Source organism: Chiloscyllium plagiosum, chromosome 8, assembly GCF_004010195.1.
Source record: "Chiloscyllium plagiosum isolate BGI_BamShark_2017 chromosome 8, ASM401019v2, whole genome shotgun sequence".
Lineage (NCBI taxonomy): Eukaryota > Metazoa > Chordata > Chondrichthyes > Orectolobiformes > Hemiscylliidae > Chiloscyllium > Chiloscyllium plagiosum.
The window spans coordinates 106,986,426-107,003,417 of NC_057717.1; the positions used below are offsets into that span (position 1 = coordinate 106,986,426).

General features: G+C 43.0%; 1 protein-coding gene across 1 annotated transcript in view; it reads right to left on the reverse strand.

Moving 5' to 3' along the window:
• The window catches only part of LOC122552394 (cAMP-specific 3',5'-cyclic phosphodiesterase 4B-like), a 462,527-nt gene that overhangs the window by 23,430 nt on the left and 422,105 nt on the right, over positions 1 to 16,992 (reverse strand). The window contains exons 6-9 of the mRNA XM_043695143.1: positions 13,913 to 13,949; positions 6,963 to 7,033; positions 3,961 to 4,004; positions 4 to 137 (exon numbers count right to left, since the gene is read on the reverse strand). Of these exons, the coding sequence (XP_043551078.1) occupies positions 4 to 137; positions 3,961 to 4,004; positions 6,963 to 7,033; positions 13,913 to 13,949 (286 nt within the window). The remainder of the gene's footprint in view (positions 1 to 3; positions 138 to 3,960; positions 4,005 to 6,962; positions 7,034 to 13,912; positions 13,950 to 16,992) is intronic.

Below are 16,992 nucleotides of genomic sequence, written 5' to 3' on the forward strand. Positions count from 1 at the left end.
CACATCCTGCTCCCACTTGCTTACCTTGTTAGAGGCCATCTCACTGACGGAGCGGTAGGTCTGGATTGTCTCTAGTTGGTCTAAACACCAATCCAGCTCCTCCAGGGTTTCCTTTGCCAGTTGCTGGTAAGTTTCATCTGGAAACACAAAGCCATGAGCATGGTTAAAGTGGGGAACTCTCATTACACTAACCGAGTGTGGAGGGTCTTTTTACCATCATTTCACACACTATCTCCCCCCCCCCCATCTCTCTCTCTTTCAAACATACTGGACGTATACCCATTATGTGAACAAGTATTTACTAATCTTACTCCAGAACAGCTTTGCCCTGATTTTAAAATCTGTCCTCCAGTTTCTGGGCTCTCCCACCAGACGAGAATAGCTCCTCCCTAAACATATTCGCAAATTCTTTCACCATCTTCAACACTTGATTCACCATCTTTTGAATCTTCAATATTTGAGCAAAGGGAAATGCAGGCACTACAACCTGTTCTCATGATTTTACAGTTTCTGGTGAATCTGTGCTGTGGCCACTGAAAGGCAAATATATTCTTTCTGAGATGTGGGCAGTGGAAAAATCATTCAGAAAGTGATGAGACAGAGATGACCCAAAGGTACAATGATAGAAGTTGAGGTAGAAGTTGTATGGTTATAATATGCCCAAGTATGTTTTCAGTGGGTGTTGGCCACAATGGGGACAAACCAGTCAGAATTCAGTACTCAGTGTGCTGAAGCTCCCTAACATCATGGGTGGGAGCAGTGTATCTTTACATGGTTTCCTGGTTTTCCCTTCTAAGAGGAGACTGTCACTTTCACATCAGAACACTTGTTCACATAACTAGTGTCCAACCTATTTCTAAATTCTCCCACTTGGCAGAGAGTAAGGGGAGGATAAGGGCAGTTGATTAACAAGGTATGGAACAGGGAGAGGGGAAAGAAAGAGTCATGGCAAGGGAAAAGGGGAGGGAGAGTCAGGGTGGTCATTGGTGAGAGCAGCATGGGGTTAGCAACTGAGAGGGAGCGATGTGAAAACCAAGAGGGAAGGGTGGAGGGGAAGATTACAGAAGGCAGAGGTCAGGGTCAGGAGAGGAATGGAAAGTGAATGAGTAGACTGAACAGTATCAGCACAGCTCAGACTGTATGGGGAAGTGGGTACGGGAGGGGACAATCATCTCTTCTTGTTTTTGAATTTTCATACAGTCAGAAAACTACTTCAGTATAAATTAAACCATAAAAAATGGGAAATTGACGAGACACTGACAGAGCGCCTTCTGCTGCCATACCTTTGTTTCGTTTCATTCATGGGATGTGACCATCATTGGCTGGGCCAACAGTTATCGCCCATCTTTAATGCCCTTGAGAAGGTGAAGGTGAGCTGCCTTCTTGAACTGCTGCAGGTTGACCCACAATTCCCTTAGAGAGGGAATTCCAGGATTTTGATCCAGTGACAGTGAAGGAATGGCCATATATTTCCATTTCAGGATGGTGAGTAGCTTGGAGGGGAACTTGTAGGTAGTGGTGTTCCCATAAACCTGCTGCCCTTGCCCTTCCAGATGCAAGTGGTTGTAGATTTCAAAGGTGCTTTTAAGCATCTTTGGTAAATTTCTGCACTGCACCATGTAGATAGTATACACTGCTGCTACTCAGTGCCTGTAGTGGAAGGAGTGGATGTTTGTGGATGTGGTGCCAATCAAGCGGGTCGCTTTGTCCTGGATGGTATTAAGCCTCTTGAGTGTTGTTGGAGTTGCCTCCAATTCAGGCAAGTGGGGAGTATTGCATCACACTCCTGATTTGGACCTTGGAATAGATGCACAGGCTCTGGGGAGTCAGGAGGTGAGTTATTCCTTTCCTCTAACTTGTTCTCATAGGCACAGTTTTTATATGGCTCATCCAGTTCAGTTCTGGTCAACGGTAATCATCAGTCATAGAGTCACAGAGATGTACAGCACAGAAACAGATCCTTCCATGCTGACCAGGTATCCCAACCCAATCTAGTCCCACCTGCCAGCACCCGGCCCATATCCCTCCAAACCCTTCCTATTCATATACCCATCCAAATGCCTCTTAAACGTTGCAATTGTACCAGCATCCACCACTTCCTCTGGCAGCTCATTCCATACACGTACCACCCTCTGTGTGAAAAAGTTGCCCCTTAGGTCTCTTTTATATCTTTCCCCTCTCACCCTAAACCTACGCCCTCCTGTTAATCCCTAGGTTGCTGATAGTGGATGATTCAGTGATGGTAATGCAATTGAATATCGAGGGTCGATGGTTAGATTCTGTTATGGTGGAGGCAGTCATTACCTGGGACTTGTGCAGGGACAGTGTTACTTGCTACTTTGGAAATATTTAATTGTCAGAGCTGAGCAGAGCAGCCCCTTTCCTACAATCTCAAAGGCCCAGCACACTGACTGCTCAAGCTTTATTCATAAATCAGAAATTCACTGAAAGTCACACTGTAAACCCAACAATTCTCTGTGGCAGGACAAACACAGTTCCTCTTATAGAGTTACAGGAAATAAATGCAGCTTATTATCATCTCTTACAGTGCTTTACCTGTCTTAGGAGTGGTTGATGGGGACAGTGCAAAGGAAACTTTACTCTGTATCTAGTCCTGAGCTGAACCTGTCAGGGAGTGTTTGCTGGCGACAGTGTACAGGTAGCTTTATTTTCAGTTTAAAAAAGTAAACGGAGCTTTACCCTACCGTGGGCGGCACGGTGGCACAGCAGTTAACACTGCTACCTCACAGCGCCAGAGACCTGGGTTCAATTCCCGCCTCAGGCGACTGACTGTGTGGAGTTTGCACGTTCTCCCCGTGTCTGCGTGGGTTTCCTCCAGGCGCTCCGGTTTCCTCCCACAGTCCAAAGATGTGCGGGTCAGGTGAATTGGCCATGCTAAATTGCCCGTAGTGTTAGGTAAGGGGTAAATGTAGGGGTATGGGTGGGTTGCGCTTCGGCGGGTCGGTGTGGACTTGTTGGGCCTGTTTCCACACTGTAAGTAATCTAATCTAATCTATATCTAACATGGTATTGTGCCTGTCTTGGGAGTGTTTGATGCAGATGGTGTAGAGGCAGCTTTACTCTGTATCTAACCCCGGGCAGTCCCTGTCCTAGGGGTGTTTGATAGGAACAGTGAAGGGAATATTTCACTTTCATCTAACTCTGTGCTGTATCTGTCCTGTGAAATCATGGAAGGTTGTGTGAAATTCTGGTCCTCTATAACAGAAAGGATGTAACTTTCATAGATAGAGTTGGGATGGGGTTTACAAGGACAGGACAGGACAAATGAAACTTTGAAGAAAGATTGGATAGGCTGGAGTTGTTCTCCTTAGAACAGAGGAGGGTGATGGGAGATTTGATTGAGATGTACAACAGTTTAAGGAGTGGATGGGAAAGGCCATTTACCTTCATAGAAAGATCAGACTATGACACATAGATTTAAAATAATTAGTAGACTGACTGAAGGAGGAAAAAAACTATCTTCCCCCACAAAGGCGCAAGGGTTCTGAAAGGGTCATAGAGGCAGAAATTCTCACTTCATTTAAAAGGTGTCTGGAAATGCATCTCAACCTGCTCCTCGGATGCCGCCTGACCTGCTGTGCTTTTCCAGCAACACACTCTCAACTCTGATCTCCAGCATCTGCAGATCTCACTGTCTCCTATTGTAACTGCAGACCTATGGATGAAATGCCACAAAGTGGGATTAGGCTGGGGACTTGTTTCTCAGCCAGCACAGATTGGTGGGCCAGGCAGCCTTTCTGTACTGTAAACTTGCTGAGATTCAGGAACTGCATCACCTACATGTTGTGGATCTCCTCTGCAGAGGTTTTGAACAAGACGCTATGGACTCCTAACCTGCTACAGCTGCAATGACTGTAAGTGCCTGCTGCCATGTCACAGCAGCTACAGATTAACAATGTGCTCTTTCATTTCTTTGTTGTGTAGAAGAGGTTTAATTACCTGACAGGGTGCACAGTGCAGGCTGTGGTCCTGCTGGTGACCTCCTGTGGAGAAAATCAGAAAAACAAGTAAGTGCTTGTATAGGCATGGGGGTGATAGCTGCTTGCAAGATTGTGCAGACAGCATGCACACAAGATGGACAGAGACCAGACATGCTTTGAAAGAATGCAGATAGCAGACAGTGCATGGAAAGGATTATGACAGGCAATATTCACACATGAAGTGGAACTGCCAGTGTTGGACTGGGGTGGACAAGCTCAGAAGTCACATGACACCAGGTTTATTTGAAATCACAAGCTTTTGGAACGCTGCTCTTTTGTCAGGTAAAGGAGCAGCGCGCTGAAAGCTTGTGATTTCAAATAAACCTGTTAGACTATACCCAGGTGTCATGTGGCTTCTGATAATATTCATCCAGATAGGATACACAGATAGCATTAAACAGGATAGACACAGACAGGATACGTACAGACAACACCCAGACAGGATACAGTAGACAGGAAATACACACTCACAGCACGCAGACAGCTCCCAGAAAAGTACACGCAGACAGGAAACGAGCAAGTGTACAATGAGGTACATATACACACACACACACACATACACAATAAATTACGATGTGTAGAATTTCCACTGTTTGATTTGATTTTGGGATTGCACTATTGTTGCACTTTATGAGATACCAAGTGATTGAGTGCTCCATAGTGTATCCATGGGGCCTTCAATTATCCTCCAAATGTACTTCTCTGCGCTGGCTCTGCAGTAACTCTTGGACAGAATCTGGTTACTGAGGTGCGTAGTTTGAGTGAGGAGGTTTTCCTTGTGTAGTCGTGGTGATGGTGGTCAGGGGTGGGGGCGATGCACTGTGCCCCCACAATCACAAGTGTAGACATTGTGAAAACAAAAAAGAATCTGTTGGCATATTTTTTTTAAAAGGCTGCTGTTCCTATAACCCTATGAAAGTATCAGACAAACCATTAAATGATTGATAACGGAAATGTCAGACACTCCATACTTCTTAATCTTATCCAAATAAACATTGGGACATTGACAAAAGAGATCACAGAAATGCAAAGACAATGAAGCTTGGCTGTAAGCTCAGACTAATCAAAGTACAGGTTGGCATACACTCCTGATGAAGGGCTCCTGCCCGAAACGTCGACTCTCCTGCTCCTCAGATGCTGCCTGACCTGCTATGCTTTTCCAGCACTGCACTTTTCAACAGGAGATTGTTTTAATGACTTTGCTAGATTGATGTCCTTGCAAGATCATAGTAAGTTATTCCTAGCGTGGAAGGAGCGTGGTTTAAGTTTTTTTTCAATTTCCCTTCCAAAGAGATTGCGGATGTAGACTAGTTCACAGCTGGGGCTCTGTGAACCATGAGCCATGGGCAAGCTGACCTGACTCTGTAGTAACTGCTGGAGACTAGGATGCATATCCCTATCCTGCACCACCAGAAATTGGAGGCACTGGGAATAGGGGTGGGAATTATGGAATTGGCCACTATTTGCTGTTTTTTACTCTGGGAAAATTCAGGACTTAGAGAGTCTGCACCATATTTCATGCTCACTGCAGGCTGATATTGACCTTTCCAGGATGCAGAAGCTGTAATACCACAACCCCCTAGGGGAGTACAGTGCAAAGTTATAACTTCAGGGTTTCTCTTGCATTCAAGCAGATTACTCAAAACAACTACCCCATAACCTCACCCGAACAGAATTGTCTGAAAATTCACCCTCAGATGATCTACTGGGTTTCTCTGAGGGATTGATCAGAACTCTCCAGTAGGGGTAGACTGGGAATTCACTAGGAGGAGCTCAGCTCATCTTCCTAGTACCAGGCATTTCCATTGTTTCTCTGGGGTTCCTGCCAATGTTCCATCAAGATTATATCAGGACATTGAGATAATCCTGTGAAGATTTGAAACAAGCGTGTGTTTGGTGCAAGGGGACCAGGAGTCACTAAGTTCATTTTCCAGCTGCTAACTCGGGTTAATCAGTAACAACTGACATTTTCCTGAACAAGCAGAGGCTAATCTAGTAAAAAGGAGCCCAAGGGAAAAATTGATAAGAATCTGTAAAATTATGACTGTTCAGTAGAATGAATGCGGAGAAACTATTTCCGCTTGTGAGAACAACAGTACATAGATATTAATATCTTTTCATTCATTCACAGGATGAGGGTATCACTAACTAGGCTAACACTTGTTACCCATCCCTAATTACCCAGAGAGCAATTCAGAGTCAACCACATTACTGTGGGTCTGGACTCACATGTAATCCAGACCAGGTAAGGATGCCAGTTTCCTCTATGAAGGACATTAGTGAACTAGATGGGTTTTTTCGACAATCAAAAGTGGATTAGTGGCCATCAATAGATTCTTAATGTCAGATTTCTATGAAATTCAAATCTCACCATCTCCTGTTGTGGGGCTTTGAACCTGGTTGGCCTACACTTGAATCTAGATGCAGAGCAGTGTGGTTGACTCTGCGCAATAATCATTAACAGGTGGAATTAAAAATTTAGGAAGAATTATTTTAAAGAAAGAGAAAAAAAACTTATATTTGGATAACTCTTTTCGCAACATGGGATGTCCCAAAATGCTTTGTAACCAAAGAAACACTTTTGAACTGTAGCCAACACTTCAACATGAGGATGATGAAAGTGTGGAACTTGGTGCCACAAGAAGTGGTTAATGATAGCATTAATTGGGGGGGAGGTGTTTGATCAACACATGGGGGGAGATCTGAATAGGAAGTTTGAGAGCAGTGTGAAAGAGCTTAACAGGACTTGAGGAATTCGTTTGGAGTACAAGTATGGTTTAACCGGGCTGAATGGCCACTTGTACATTGTTGAATCAATGAAACCTGTAACTTTGAACTACGCTTGTGATTGGGTGCTGTGATATTCTCATGAATTCACCTCAGTGAATCATAGAATCATTGATGGCTAGAGGACTGGTCCATACCCTGGGCTGTGGTTGCCTGAAGATATCTGGTACTCACTTATTTGGGGGTCCTTGGGTGTTGGCCAGAACAGTGAAGTTGTTCCTCACACTGCGCAAACTCGCCAGGATCTGAGAGGAAGACAGAAAGAGATAAAGTAATAGACATATGTCACAGACAGTTCTGGGTACATACAGAGTAAAGTTGCCTCTTCACTGTCCCCATCAAATACTCCCAGGACAGGCACAGAACCATGTTGGAAACAGAGTAAAGCTCCTTCCGCATTTTCCCAATAATGTGTTTTCACTCCATGTTCAGCACAGCACCCTTTTTTAAACCATTGGGGTATTTTCCAATTACAAATCAAATATACAAGAATGACAATTGGAAACTTCAGTTACCCTAATAAAGACTGGAAAAAGAAAAGCAAAAGGCAAAGAGGTTAGTAACTCCTGAAATTCATTTTGAGGACTTTTAAAATTGATGCAGAATTTCTATTTTGTGGATGGTATGCAATTTGGAAGCATCCTGAGCTGTAAGAAGGTTAGTGCAGAACTTCATGAAGTCACAAACACGTTGATGGGGTGAATTGACAATTAGCATATTAAATTTAATGCAGAGAAGTATGAAGTGATTTATCTCGTAGGAAGAATGTAGATATACAATATACAACAGGTAGTACGGTTCGGAAAGTGTACAAGAGTGGAGGGATATATTAAAATAGCAGGTGGATTCAGAGCATGGGCTAGTAAAAGCAATTACGTTATATTAACCTTGTATAAAACATTAGAATATTGCATTAGGATATTCTGAAGAAATGTCATACTGACTCTCTCCACGCATGCTGTCAGATTTGATGAGTTACTCCAGCAATTTCTGTTTTTATTTCTGATCTCCAGCCTCTGCAATATTTTGCTTTCATCACAGATTTAAGGTGATTGGCAAAAGGACAGGAGTAATATGAATGGAAACCTCTTCACAGAGTGAGTGGTTACAGTTTGGGATGCCTGACAGACTGTGATGGAGGCAGGTTCACTCGAATGGTTAGACCCAGAAGCTATAGGAGCAGAATTAAACCACTCAACCTACCAAGTGTACTCTGCCATTCAATCCTGGCTGATATGTTTCTCAACTTCATTCTGCTGCCTTCATTCCCTCCCTCCAAAACCTTCGATCCCCTTTCCAATCAAAAACCTATCTATCTCTGTGTTAAATACACTCATGCCTTGACCTCCACAGCGCTCTGCAACAATGAGTTCCACACAGTCACCATCCTTTGGTTGAAAGAATTCATCCTCACCTCAGTTCTAAAAGGTCATTCCCACACTCTGAGGGTGTGCCCTTGGGTCGTAGTCTCTGCTAGTAGTAGAAACATCTTAACCATATCTACTCTATCCAGGCTTCTCGGTATTCTGTAAGTTTGAATGAAATACCTCCTCAGCTTTCTAAATTTCACTGAGGGCAGACTCAGAGTCCTCAACAGCTCTTTAACCCCTTCATTTTCGGGATAATTCTTGTGAACATGCTCTGGACCCCCTCCAAGGCGAGCACATCCTTCCTTAAATACTGGGGCCAAAACTGCTCATTGTATTCCAAATGTGGTCTGACCAGAGCCTTATACAGCCTCAGCAGTACATCTTGCCTTCCAGTACTCTTGAAATGAATGTAAACGTTGTATTTGTCTTCCTTACTGGCAACTGAACTAATCATCTTTTAAAATCCTGAACTAGGACTCCTAACTCCCTTTGTGCTTCTGATTTCTGAAAAGTTTCCCCATTGAGAAAACAGTCGCCATCTTATGCAGGGAGAAAGTGTGGAACTGCAGATGTTGGAGATCAGAGTCAAAAGGTGTGGTGATGGAAAAGCAGGTCAGGCAGCATCCGAAGAGCAGGAGAGTCAATGTTTCGAGCATAAGCTCTTCATCCTTTATTCCCTTGAACTTCCCCATCTCCTTCTCCTTCGTGATGGCCACTACACTCACCTCTGCCTCCTGACTATGCTACTGGTGTCTTCCACTGTGAAGACTGATGCAGGAGGATATAGATAAACTGGAGAGTTGAGCAGAAAAGTGGCAGATAGAGTCCAATCCAGACAAATGTGAGGTGATGCATTTAGGTAATTATACATTGAATGGAAGAGCCTTGGGAAAAGTTGATGGGCAGAGAGATCTGGGAGTGCAGGTCCACTGTACCCTGAAGGTTGCTGCACAGATAGATAGAGTGGTCAAGAAGGCATATCGTATGCTTGCCTTCATTGGACGGGGTATTGAGTATAAGAGCTGGCAAGTCATGTTAAAATTGTACAAGATATTGGTTCGGCCGCATTTGGAATACTATGTACAGTTCTGGGCGCCACATTACCAAAAGGATGTGGATGATTTGGAGAGGGTGCAGAGAAGGTTTATGAGGATGTTGCCTGGTATGGAAGGGGCTAGCTATGAAGAGAGTTTGAGTAGGTTAGGTTTGTTTTCATTAGAAAAAGGAGATCAAGGGGGACCTGATTGAGGTTTACAAAATCATTAAGGGTATAGACAGGGTGGATAGCGATAAGCTTTTTCCCAGGGTGAAGGATTCAATAACGAGAGGTGGAAAGTTTAAGGGGGAAACACATGGCAAGTACTTCACACAGAGGGTCGTGGGCATTTGGAACGCGTTGCCAGCAGAGGTGGTAGAGGCAGGCACGGTAGATTCATTTAAGATGCGTTTGGACAGATGCATGAGTAGGTGGGGAGCAGAGGGATACAAATGCACAGGAATTGACTGACAGGTTTAGACAGTACATTTGGATCGGTTCAGGCTTGGAGGGCTGAAGGATTCTGTTCCTAGGCTGTAAATTTTCTTTGTTCTTCGTTCTAAAGTATCGATTCAGCTCCTTCACCATTTCTTCATTGCTCAGCCTCATTATCCAGTGGTCCAATGTCTGCTCTTGCCTCACTCATACCTTTTATATATCTAAAAAAACTCTTGCAACCTTTCATGTTATGAGTTAGCTTACCCTCATATTTCATTTTTTCCCTCCTCTCCTCTTATTGCTTTTTTTAGTTACCCTCTGCTGGTTTTTAAAGGCTTTCCAATCCTCTATCTTCCCACTAACCTTCACCACAATGTGTGATTTTTCTTTTATTTTTATGTTGTCCCTGACTTCCCTTGTCAATCACAGTTGCCTCATCCTCCCCCTGGTGTGATTCTTCTTCCTTGGGATGAATGTCTTCTAAGCCTCCCAAATTACCCCAGAAATTCCAACCATTGCTGCTCCATTAATTTCCTTGCTAGGCCCCTTTTCCAATCAACTTTGACCAGCTCCTCCCTTATGTCTCTGTCGTTATCTTTACTCAATCGTAATACTGGCTTCTCCTTCTCACACTGTGGGGTGAGTTCTACCATGTTATGGTCAGTGCTCCATTAGGGGTTCCTTCACTTTAAGCTCCCTAATCAAATCTGCCTTATTACACATCACCGAATCCAGAATTGCCTGTTCCCTAGTGGGCTCTACGACAAGCTGCTCCAAAAAAAACCTCATAGACATTCCACAAATATCTTTGGTTTGGATCTGCTGCCAACCTGATTTTCCCATTCCACCTGCATATTGAAGTTTTCCCATGATTACTGTCTTTTCTGCTCCACAACCTGACTATTGCTAGGAAGCCTGTACGTAACTTCCAACAGGGTATTTTTTTCTTTGCAGTTCCTCAACTCTACCTACACAGTTTCTATGACCCCAATCTACCTATTGCACTCTCAGCTATCTTTCCCCCAGCCCCACCCCCTCCCACTTATCACTCCACTCCCTCGGCTCCCAGCCTCATTCCTGATGAAGAGCTCATGCCCAAAACATTGATTCTCCTGCTCCTCGGATGCTGCCTGACCCGCTGTGTTTTGCCAGCACCACACTCTCGACTCTGATCTCCAGCATCTGCAGTCCTCACTTCCTCTACACAGTTTCTATGCCTTCTGACCCTAAATTACTCCTTGCTATTAATGTCTTACTAAAAAGGCAACTCTTTCCCCTCTGCCATCTGCCTGTCCTTCCCATGGGGCACATATCCTTGGAATCCTTAGACTGGAATGTACTACCTAAGAGGAAGGCAGCACCAGAGTCACTCATGTAGTTAGGGTCTGGACTATACTGTCAGTGAGACTGGTGGAGTCAGGTTCTTTTGAGTAGTTAGTGTCTGGACTGCGCTGTCTGAGAGTGGTCGAGGCAGGTTCAATGAAGGTTTCAAGAAGAAATTGGATAGCTGTCTGAAAAGGAAAAATATGCAACAGGGAGAAAGTGGGAGAGTGTACAAAGTGATCTGCTCATTTGGTGAGCTAGACCATACTCAACGGGTAAACAGTCTTTGGCTGTAACAATCCAATGGCACTGTGAGGTAGTATAGGGTAGTTATGGAAACGAACAAAGAACATTAAAAGATGAAGATATTGATCTGAAAGAGGGATAATTTCATTTAAAAGGTACCTAGTTCAGGTGTGCTGTAGTCAAAGATTAAAAGGTAGAGCAATAAATCAGCAATAAAACGATTTCAAATAGGAAATAGTTTAGATACAAATTAAATAGATTCCGGAGGGGAAAAGGAAGTGAATCAAAAAGTTCACCACCCTGGAGGAGACGAGACATAGAGATTAAACATGCAACAGGAAGAGGGGTTTAATGATATATAGAGAGGTGAAGAATTATAAACCCTGAATGATTGAATTTCAGAGAACTGGAAAAGGAAAGATGGAGGCGAAGAAGAATATATGAGACAGGATTAGCAGAGAACCAAAACAACCTTTAGACTCTTTCCCAAACACAAGTCTAGTTAAAGAAAGGGTGTATCATCTTCTGGAGGCAGAGAGAATGATTGAGGTCTGGATGAATACTTTGCATCTGTCCCTGCAATATCACAGTACAGGAGCTGGAAAGGGGTGAAGAAATTTGATTCAATAAAAATAAGAGGGTATTTAAATAGTTGGCGGGACTTCAAAATAGAAAAGTCACCCAACACAAATAGACACATCCTCAGTTACTGCGGAGGGCATGGTTCGAGCAATAATCTTTCATTCCTTCTTGGAAATTTAAGTGATGCCAGAGAATTGCTGGATTGCAAATGTTGTATGTTGTTTAAGAAAGGGGAGATGGAATAGAACTGGCAACTTCAGGCCAGTCAACTTAAAGGCAGTGGTCGATAACTGACTAGTGACCAGAAACTGGACAAAATTTATGTTTGCTTTGAGAAATATACATTAATAAATAACAGCTGATCATTTTATACACAGACTATCAGAAGTGTTTGACAGTGTATTGAGTAATAGACTAGTCAGCAACATTGAAGTTGAAAAGCACAGCAAGTCAGGCAGCATCTGAGGAGCAAGAGAATTGACGTTTCTAGCATTAATCCCATTGGCTTCAATTTGGGTTTAAGAGGAAATGACATCATGGACGCACATTTGGCTAAGGGACAGAAAGCAGGGAGTAATATTGGAACACATGATTTCAGACATATACCGTTGTGTTCCATCGGGGCCAATATTAGAGACACTGCTCTTTTTGATTTTTATAAGTGAGCTGGACTTGGGTGTAGAGAACCTAACTTCAAAGTTTTCAGATTACTCAATGCTCATAAATGCAGTGAACAATGAGGTGAGTGGAAAACCTCAGGAAGTCATGGTCCCATGTGCAGAACCTTGGTACAGCTTTGCTCTCCTTATCTGAGGAAAGAGATCCTGACTGAAGAGGGAATGCAACAAGGGTTTACTAGACTTCTTCCTGGGACGACAGGATTGATGTATGAAGAGAGATGGATTGGTTAGAAAAATGGTTGGAGTTTAGAAAAATGAGGGGGATCTCACAGAAACCTATAAAAAACACAGAGAGTTTGAAGTCTAGAACCAAGGGCCACAGCCTACGGATATGGAGTATTTAGGAATGAGATGAGAAGAAAATTCTTCATCCAGAGAGTGGAAAGCCTGTGGAATTTTCTGCTACAGAAAGTGGTTGATGCCAAAATAGTGAATGTTTTCAAGAAGGACATGGATATAGTTTTTAGAATTAAAGGGATCAAAGCATATGTGGGGAGAAAGTGGGAACAGGGGACCGAGTTGGATGATCAGCCATGATTATATTAAACAGCAGAGCAGACTCAAAAGGCCGACTGGCCTCCTCCTGCTCCTGTTTTTTGTGTTTCCATGGCTGTGAAGTAAACTACACGTGGCCATTGAAATTTACATTCAGAAGTGTGACAGTGTGTATTTTGGAAGGAAGAATAAGGAGAGCCAATTTTTTTATTGGTGTAACTTTAAACAGATGCAACAACAGACAGATATAGCTACATATGTACATTTTTGAAAGTACTAGGACAAGTTGGGAAGACTGTTAAAAAGCATGCAGGTTTCTTGGGTTTATACACAGAAGCATTGATTATAAAAACAATAAGTTGTGCTAAGTGTATGTAAAACACTGGTTAGACCACCATTGGAAGATAGTGTCCAATTTTGAGCACTGCACTTTATAAATGATGTCAAGTCCTGAGGAGATTTGTTAGAATGGTGCTGAAGAGAGAGATTTCAGAACCATGGAGAGGCAGGGATTGCGCAGATAGAGCAGAGATGGTTGAGGAAAGAGTTAAATGAAGCTTCCAAACTTATACGCAGTTTGGGTAAAGTAAATAAGCTGATGCTATTTCTAGAGGATTGTTAACCTGAGCGCACAGATTGAAGGTTGGCAAGAGAATCAGAGGAAATGGGAAGAATTTGTTACACAGCAATCAATGATGTGGAATGCACTGTCGAACAGGATAATATAGCAGATTTAATAGTAACTTTGAAAAGGGAATTGGAAAACTACTTGAAAAGGAAATGTGCTATAGAATAGGGCAGCAGGATTAATTGTACGGCTACTTTGTGTTGTGTCATTAGGAAGTACAAGAGATTCTAATTTCATTTGTGATTTTCTTAAGAACATTGTGGCAGCACAGTAAGAGACAGAGAGAACGACAGTCAGATTGTAAGAAGTTGGCTAGCTTAACTCACCTGAGCAAAAGGAGTGACAATGAGGTCCTCAGTATGTCTGAAAGAAAAACACATGAGTTCAGAACGTGGATCAAAAACCAAAACATCCCAACAGAAGTCAGATATACCTGCCTGGAATTCTTGATAAAACTGGTCAAAAATTGGAAGTGCCACCCATGAAGACGACATTTCCCATATTCATATCAGACTTAGCTGCAGGAGTAGGCAATTTAGCCCTTCGAGCCCACACCACCATTTAACAGGATCATGGCCGATCTTACCTTGGTCTCAACTCCACTCTTGTACCTGCTTCCCGTAGCACTTTATCCCACTTTTCATCAGAAACGTATTTATTTCTTTCTTGAATCTGTTGATTGATTCTGCCTCCGCTGCACTCTGGGGCACAGTTCCACAGATTCACAACCCTCTCAGAGAAGGAGTTTCTCCTCACCTCAGTTTTGAACCTACCTCCTCTCAGTCCAAATCTTGTTTGAGCCTGTCCCACAAGAGGGAAACGCCTGTTCAACATCCACCTTATCAATCCCCTTTAGCATTTGATATCCCTCAATCAGAACTTCCCTCATCTTTCTGACCTCCAGTGAGTACAAGCCAAGCTGTTCAACCAGCCCTTTGTACACCAGCCCTTTGTACACCAGCCCCTTGTACACCAGCCCCTTGTACACCAGCTCCTTGTACACCAGCCCTTTCATCCCTGGCATCAACCTGGTGACCCTCCTCTGAACTGCCTCCAGTGCCACCACATCCTTCCTCAAGTAAGGAGGCCAAATCTGGACACAGTACTCCAGGTGTGGTCTCACCAATGCCTTATATAATTGTAACAATACTTTTTAACTTTCATAATCCAGTCCTTTTGCAATAAATGCCAAAATTCCATTTGCCTTTTCTATTATATGCTGCATCTGCAAACCCACTTTCTGTGATTCATGCACAAAGACACCCAGATCCCTCTGCACTGATGTACTTTGAATCTGATTCCCATTTAAATAATAATTTGCCCTTTTATTTTTCTAGCTAAAATAGACAACCTCACACCTATCTACATCAAACTCCATCTGCCAGATTCGGGTCTATTCTCTTAGCCTATCAATATCCACCTGTAAACTCTTTACCTCCTCATCATAGCCCACATTTTCCCACCTATTTTAGTATCATCTGTGAATTTTACGATGTTACACTTGGTCTCTGCTTGGAGATCATTTTACAGATTGTAAATAGATGTGGTCTGAGAAATGAACCATATGGCACCCACTTGTTAGAGTTTGCCATCCAGAGCACCCATTTATCCTGACCCTCTGCTTTCTGTCAGTCAGCAAGTCCTGTATTCAAGCCAATAGTCTATCTTTAACTTTTGGGATCTAACCTTCTGGATCAGTCTTTTATGTCAAATGCTTCCTGGAAATCTAAATATACCGCATCCACCAGATCCCCATTATCCATTTTGCTGGTTACATCCTCAAAGAACTGCAGCAAGTTTGGTGAGCATGACTTGCCCTTCATTAAGCTGTGCTGACACTGGTGAATGACATTTCCATTTTCATTTTGTGTGTTGAATCATGATTCACACAGGCCTGTATCACAGAGACAGCTGTTCATTTACATTAGCAGAGTAAGACCAGAAAAAGCAGATCAAAACTTTGTCCTTTTATTTGGAAACCGGGATACCCTTCAAATATGGTCCCAAACACCTTCTGGGGGGTGGGTATGGTGCCTTTTGGATTTTTAAAGTACACTTCATTGTTTGTTTAAAAAGGCATAAACTTATTAAATGTCAAGGAACTATCAACAGACCGGTCAGAATTAACTGACAAACCTCACAAGAAGGCCTGTGAAAAGCAGCTATGAATGGACCTATCAAACTGTCAAAGCAGTTAAATGTTCTGCTTCTTAAATCTTTGAACAGTATGTCTCCTTGTTAAAACAAACACTGTTTGCTACTATATTCCATCATAAGCCCTAGGGTCTACGTAATTGGAAAAATGAGAGACATTTTATGGTCTTTAAAATCTTTTCAGACACAGTGCCAAAGCCTCAAGCCAGGACACCTGCTCACAATACCTTCCTCCTGTCCCAACATCAGATCTAGCCCACCCGTAGAAACTGAAAATCTGATGTCTGGGTAGTTATTTTTAAAAGTCAAGTCACAGAGTTGAAAAGCATGGTATTTGCATTTGACTTGCAGACCAAAATATGAGTCACAATTTATCAACAGAATGGGCTTTGGACTGAGTTAGAAAGCGAGAGCGAGATAAAATTTGAGGACATTTGTCTGCAACACCTTGGGATGTTCTACTTTGTTAAAGGTGCTACACAAATGCAAGCTGGTATTGGCAGAGGGAGAGAAATAGAGTAAGATAAAGTAAGAGGGCATCAGAGAACTGACTGAGGCAGTAAGGGATAGAGACAAGATGAAGAAAGAGATACAGACAGAGACAGACAGCAATACAGAGATTTACTCAGGTGACACCAAAGTAAAGAGGCTTTAGCTATGAAGACATACTCATGTCGATAGTCTCTACTCACTACAACAGTGAAGGAGGGAGGGGAGAATCTGATTTAAATCTTTATCTGTACTTCCTGCACCTCTTGTATCTGTAGAATTCCTGCTCCCTGTCTCTCTGTATCTCCTGTATCTGTTTATTCCATGCAGCTCCTATATCTGATGTGTTCCTCTTCCCAGTCTCTGTGTATCACCTGTATCTGCCCTGATTTCTGTGGCTCCTGTATCTGTTGTGGTCCCCTGCCCTGTCTCTCTGTATCTGTCTAATTCCTGTAGCTCCTGTAGCTTTATAACTCTGTCCAACACCTATTCTGTTGATAATTTGTGACTCATATTTTGGACTGCAAGTCAAATGCACATTATTCCTGATAGAGTCATAGACTCATAGAGATGTACAGCATGGAAACAGACCCTTCGGTCCAACCCGTCCATGCCGACCAGGTATCCCAACCCAATCTAGTCCCACCTGCCAGCACCCGGCCCATATCCCTCCAAATCCTTCCTATTCATATACCCATCCAAATGCCTCTTAAATGTTGCAATTGTACCAGCCTCCGCCACTTCCTCTGGCAGCTCATTCCAT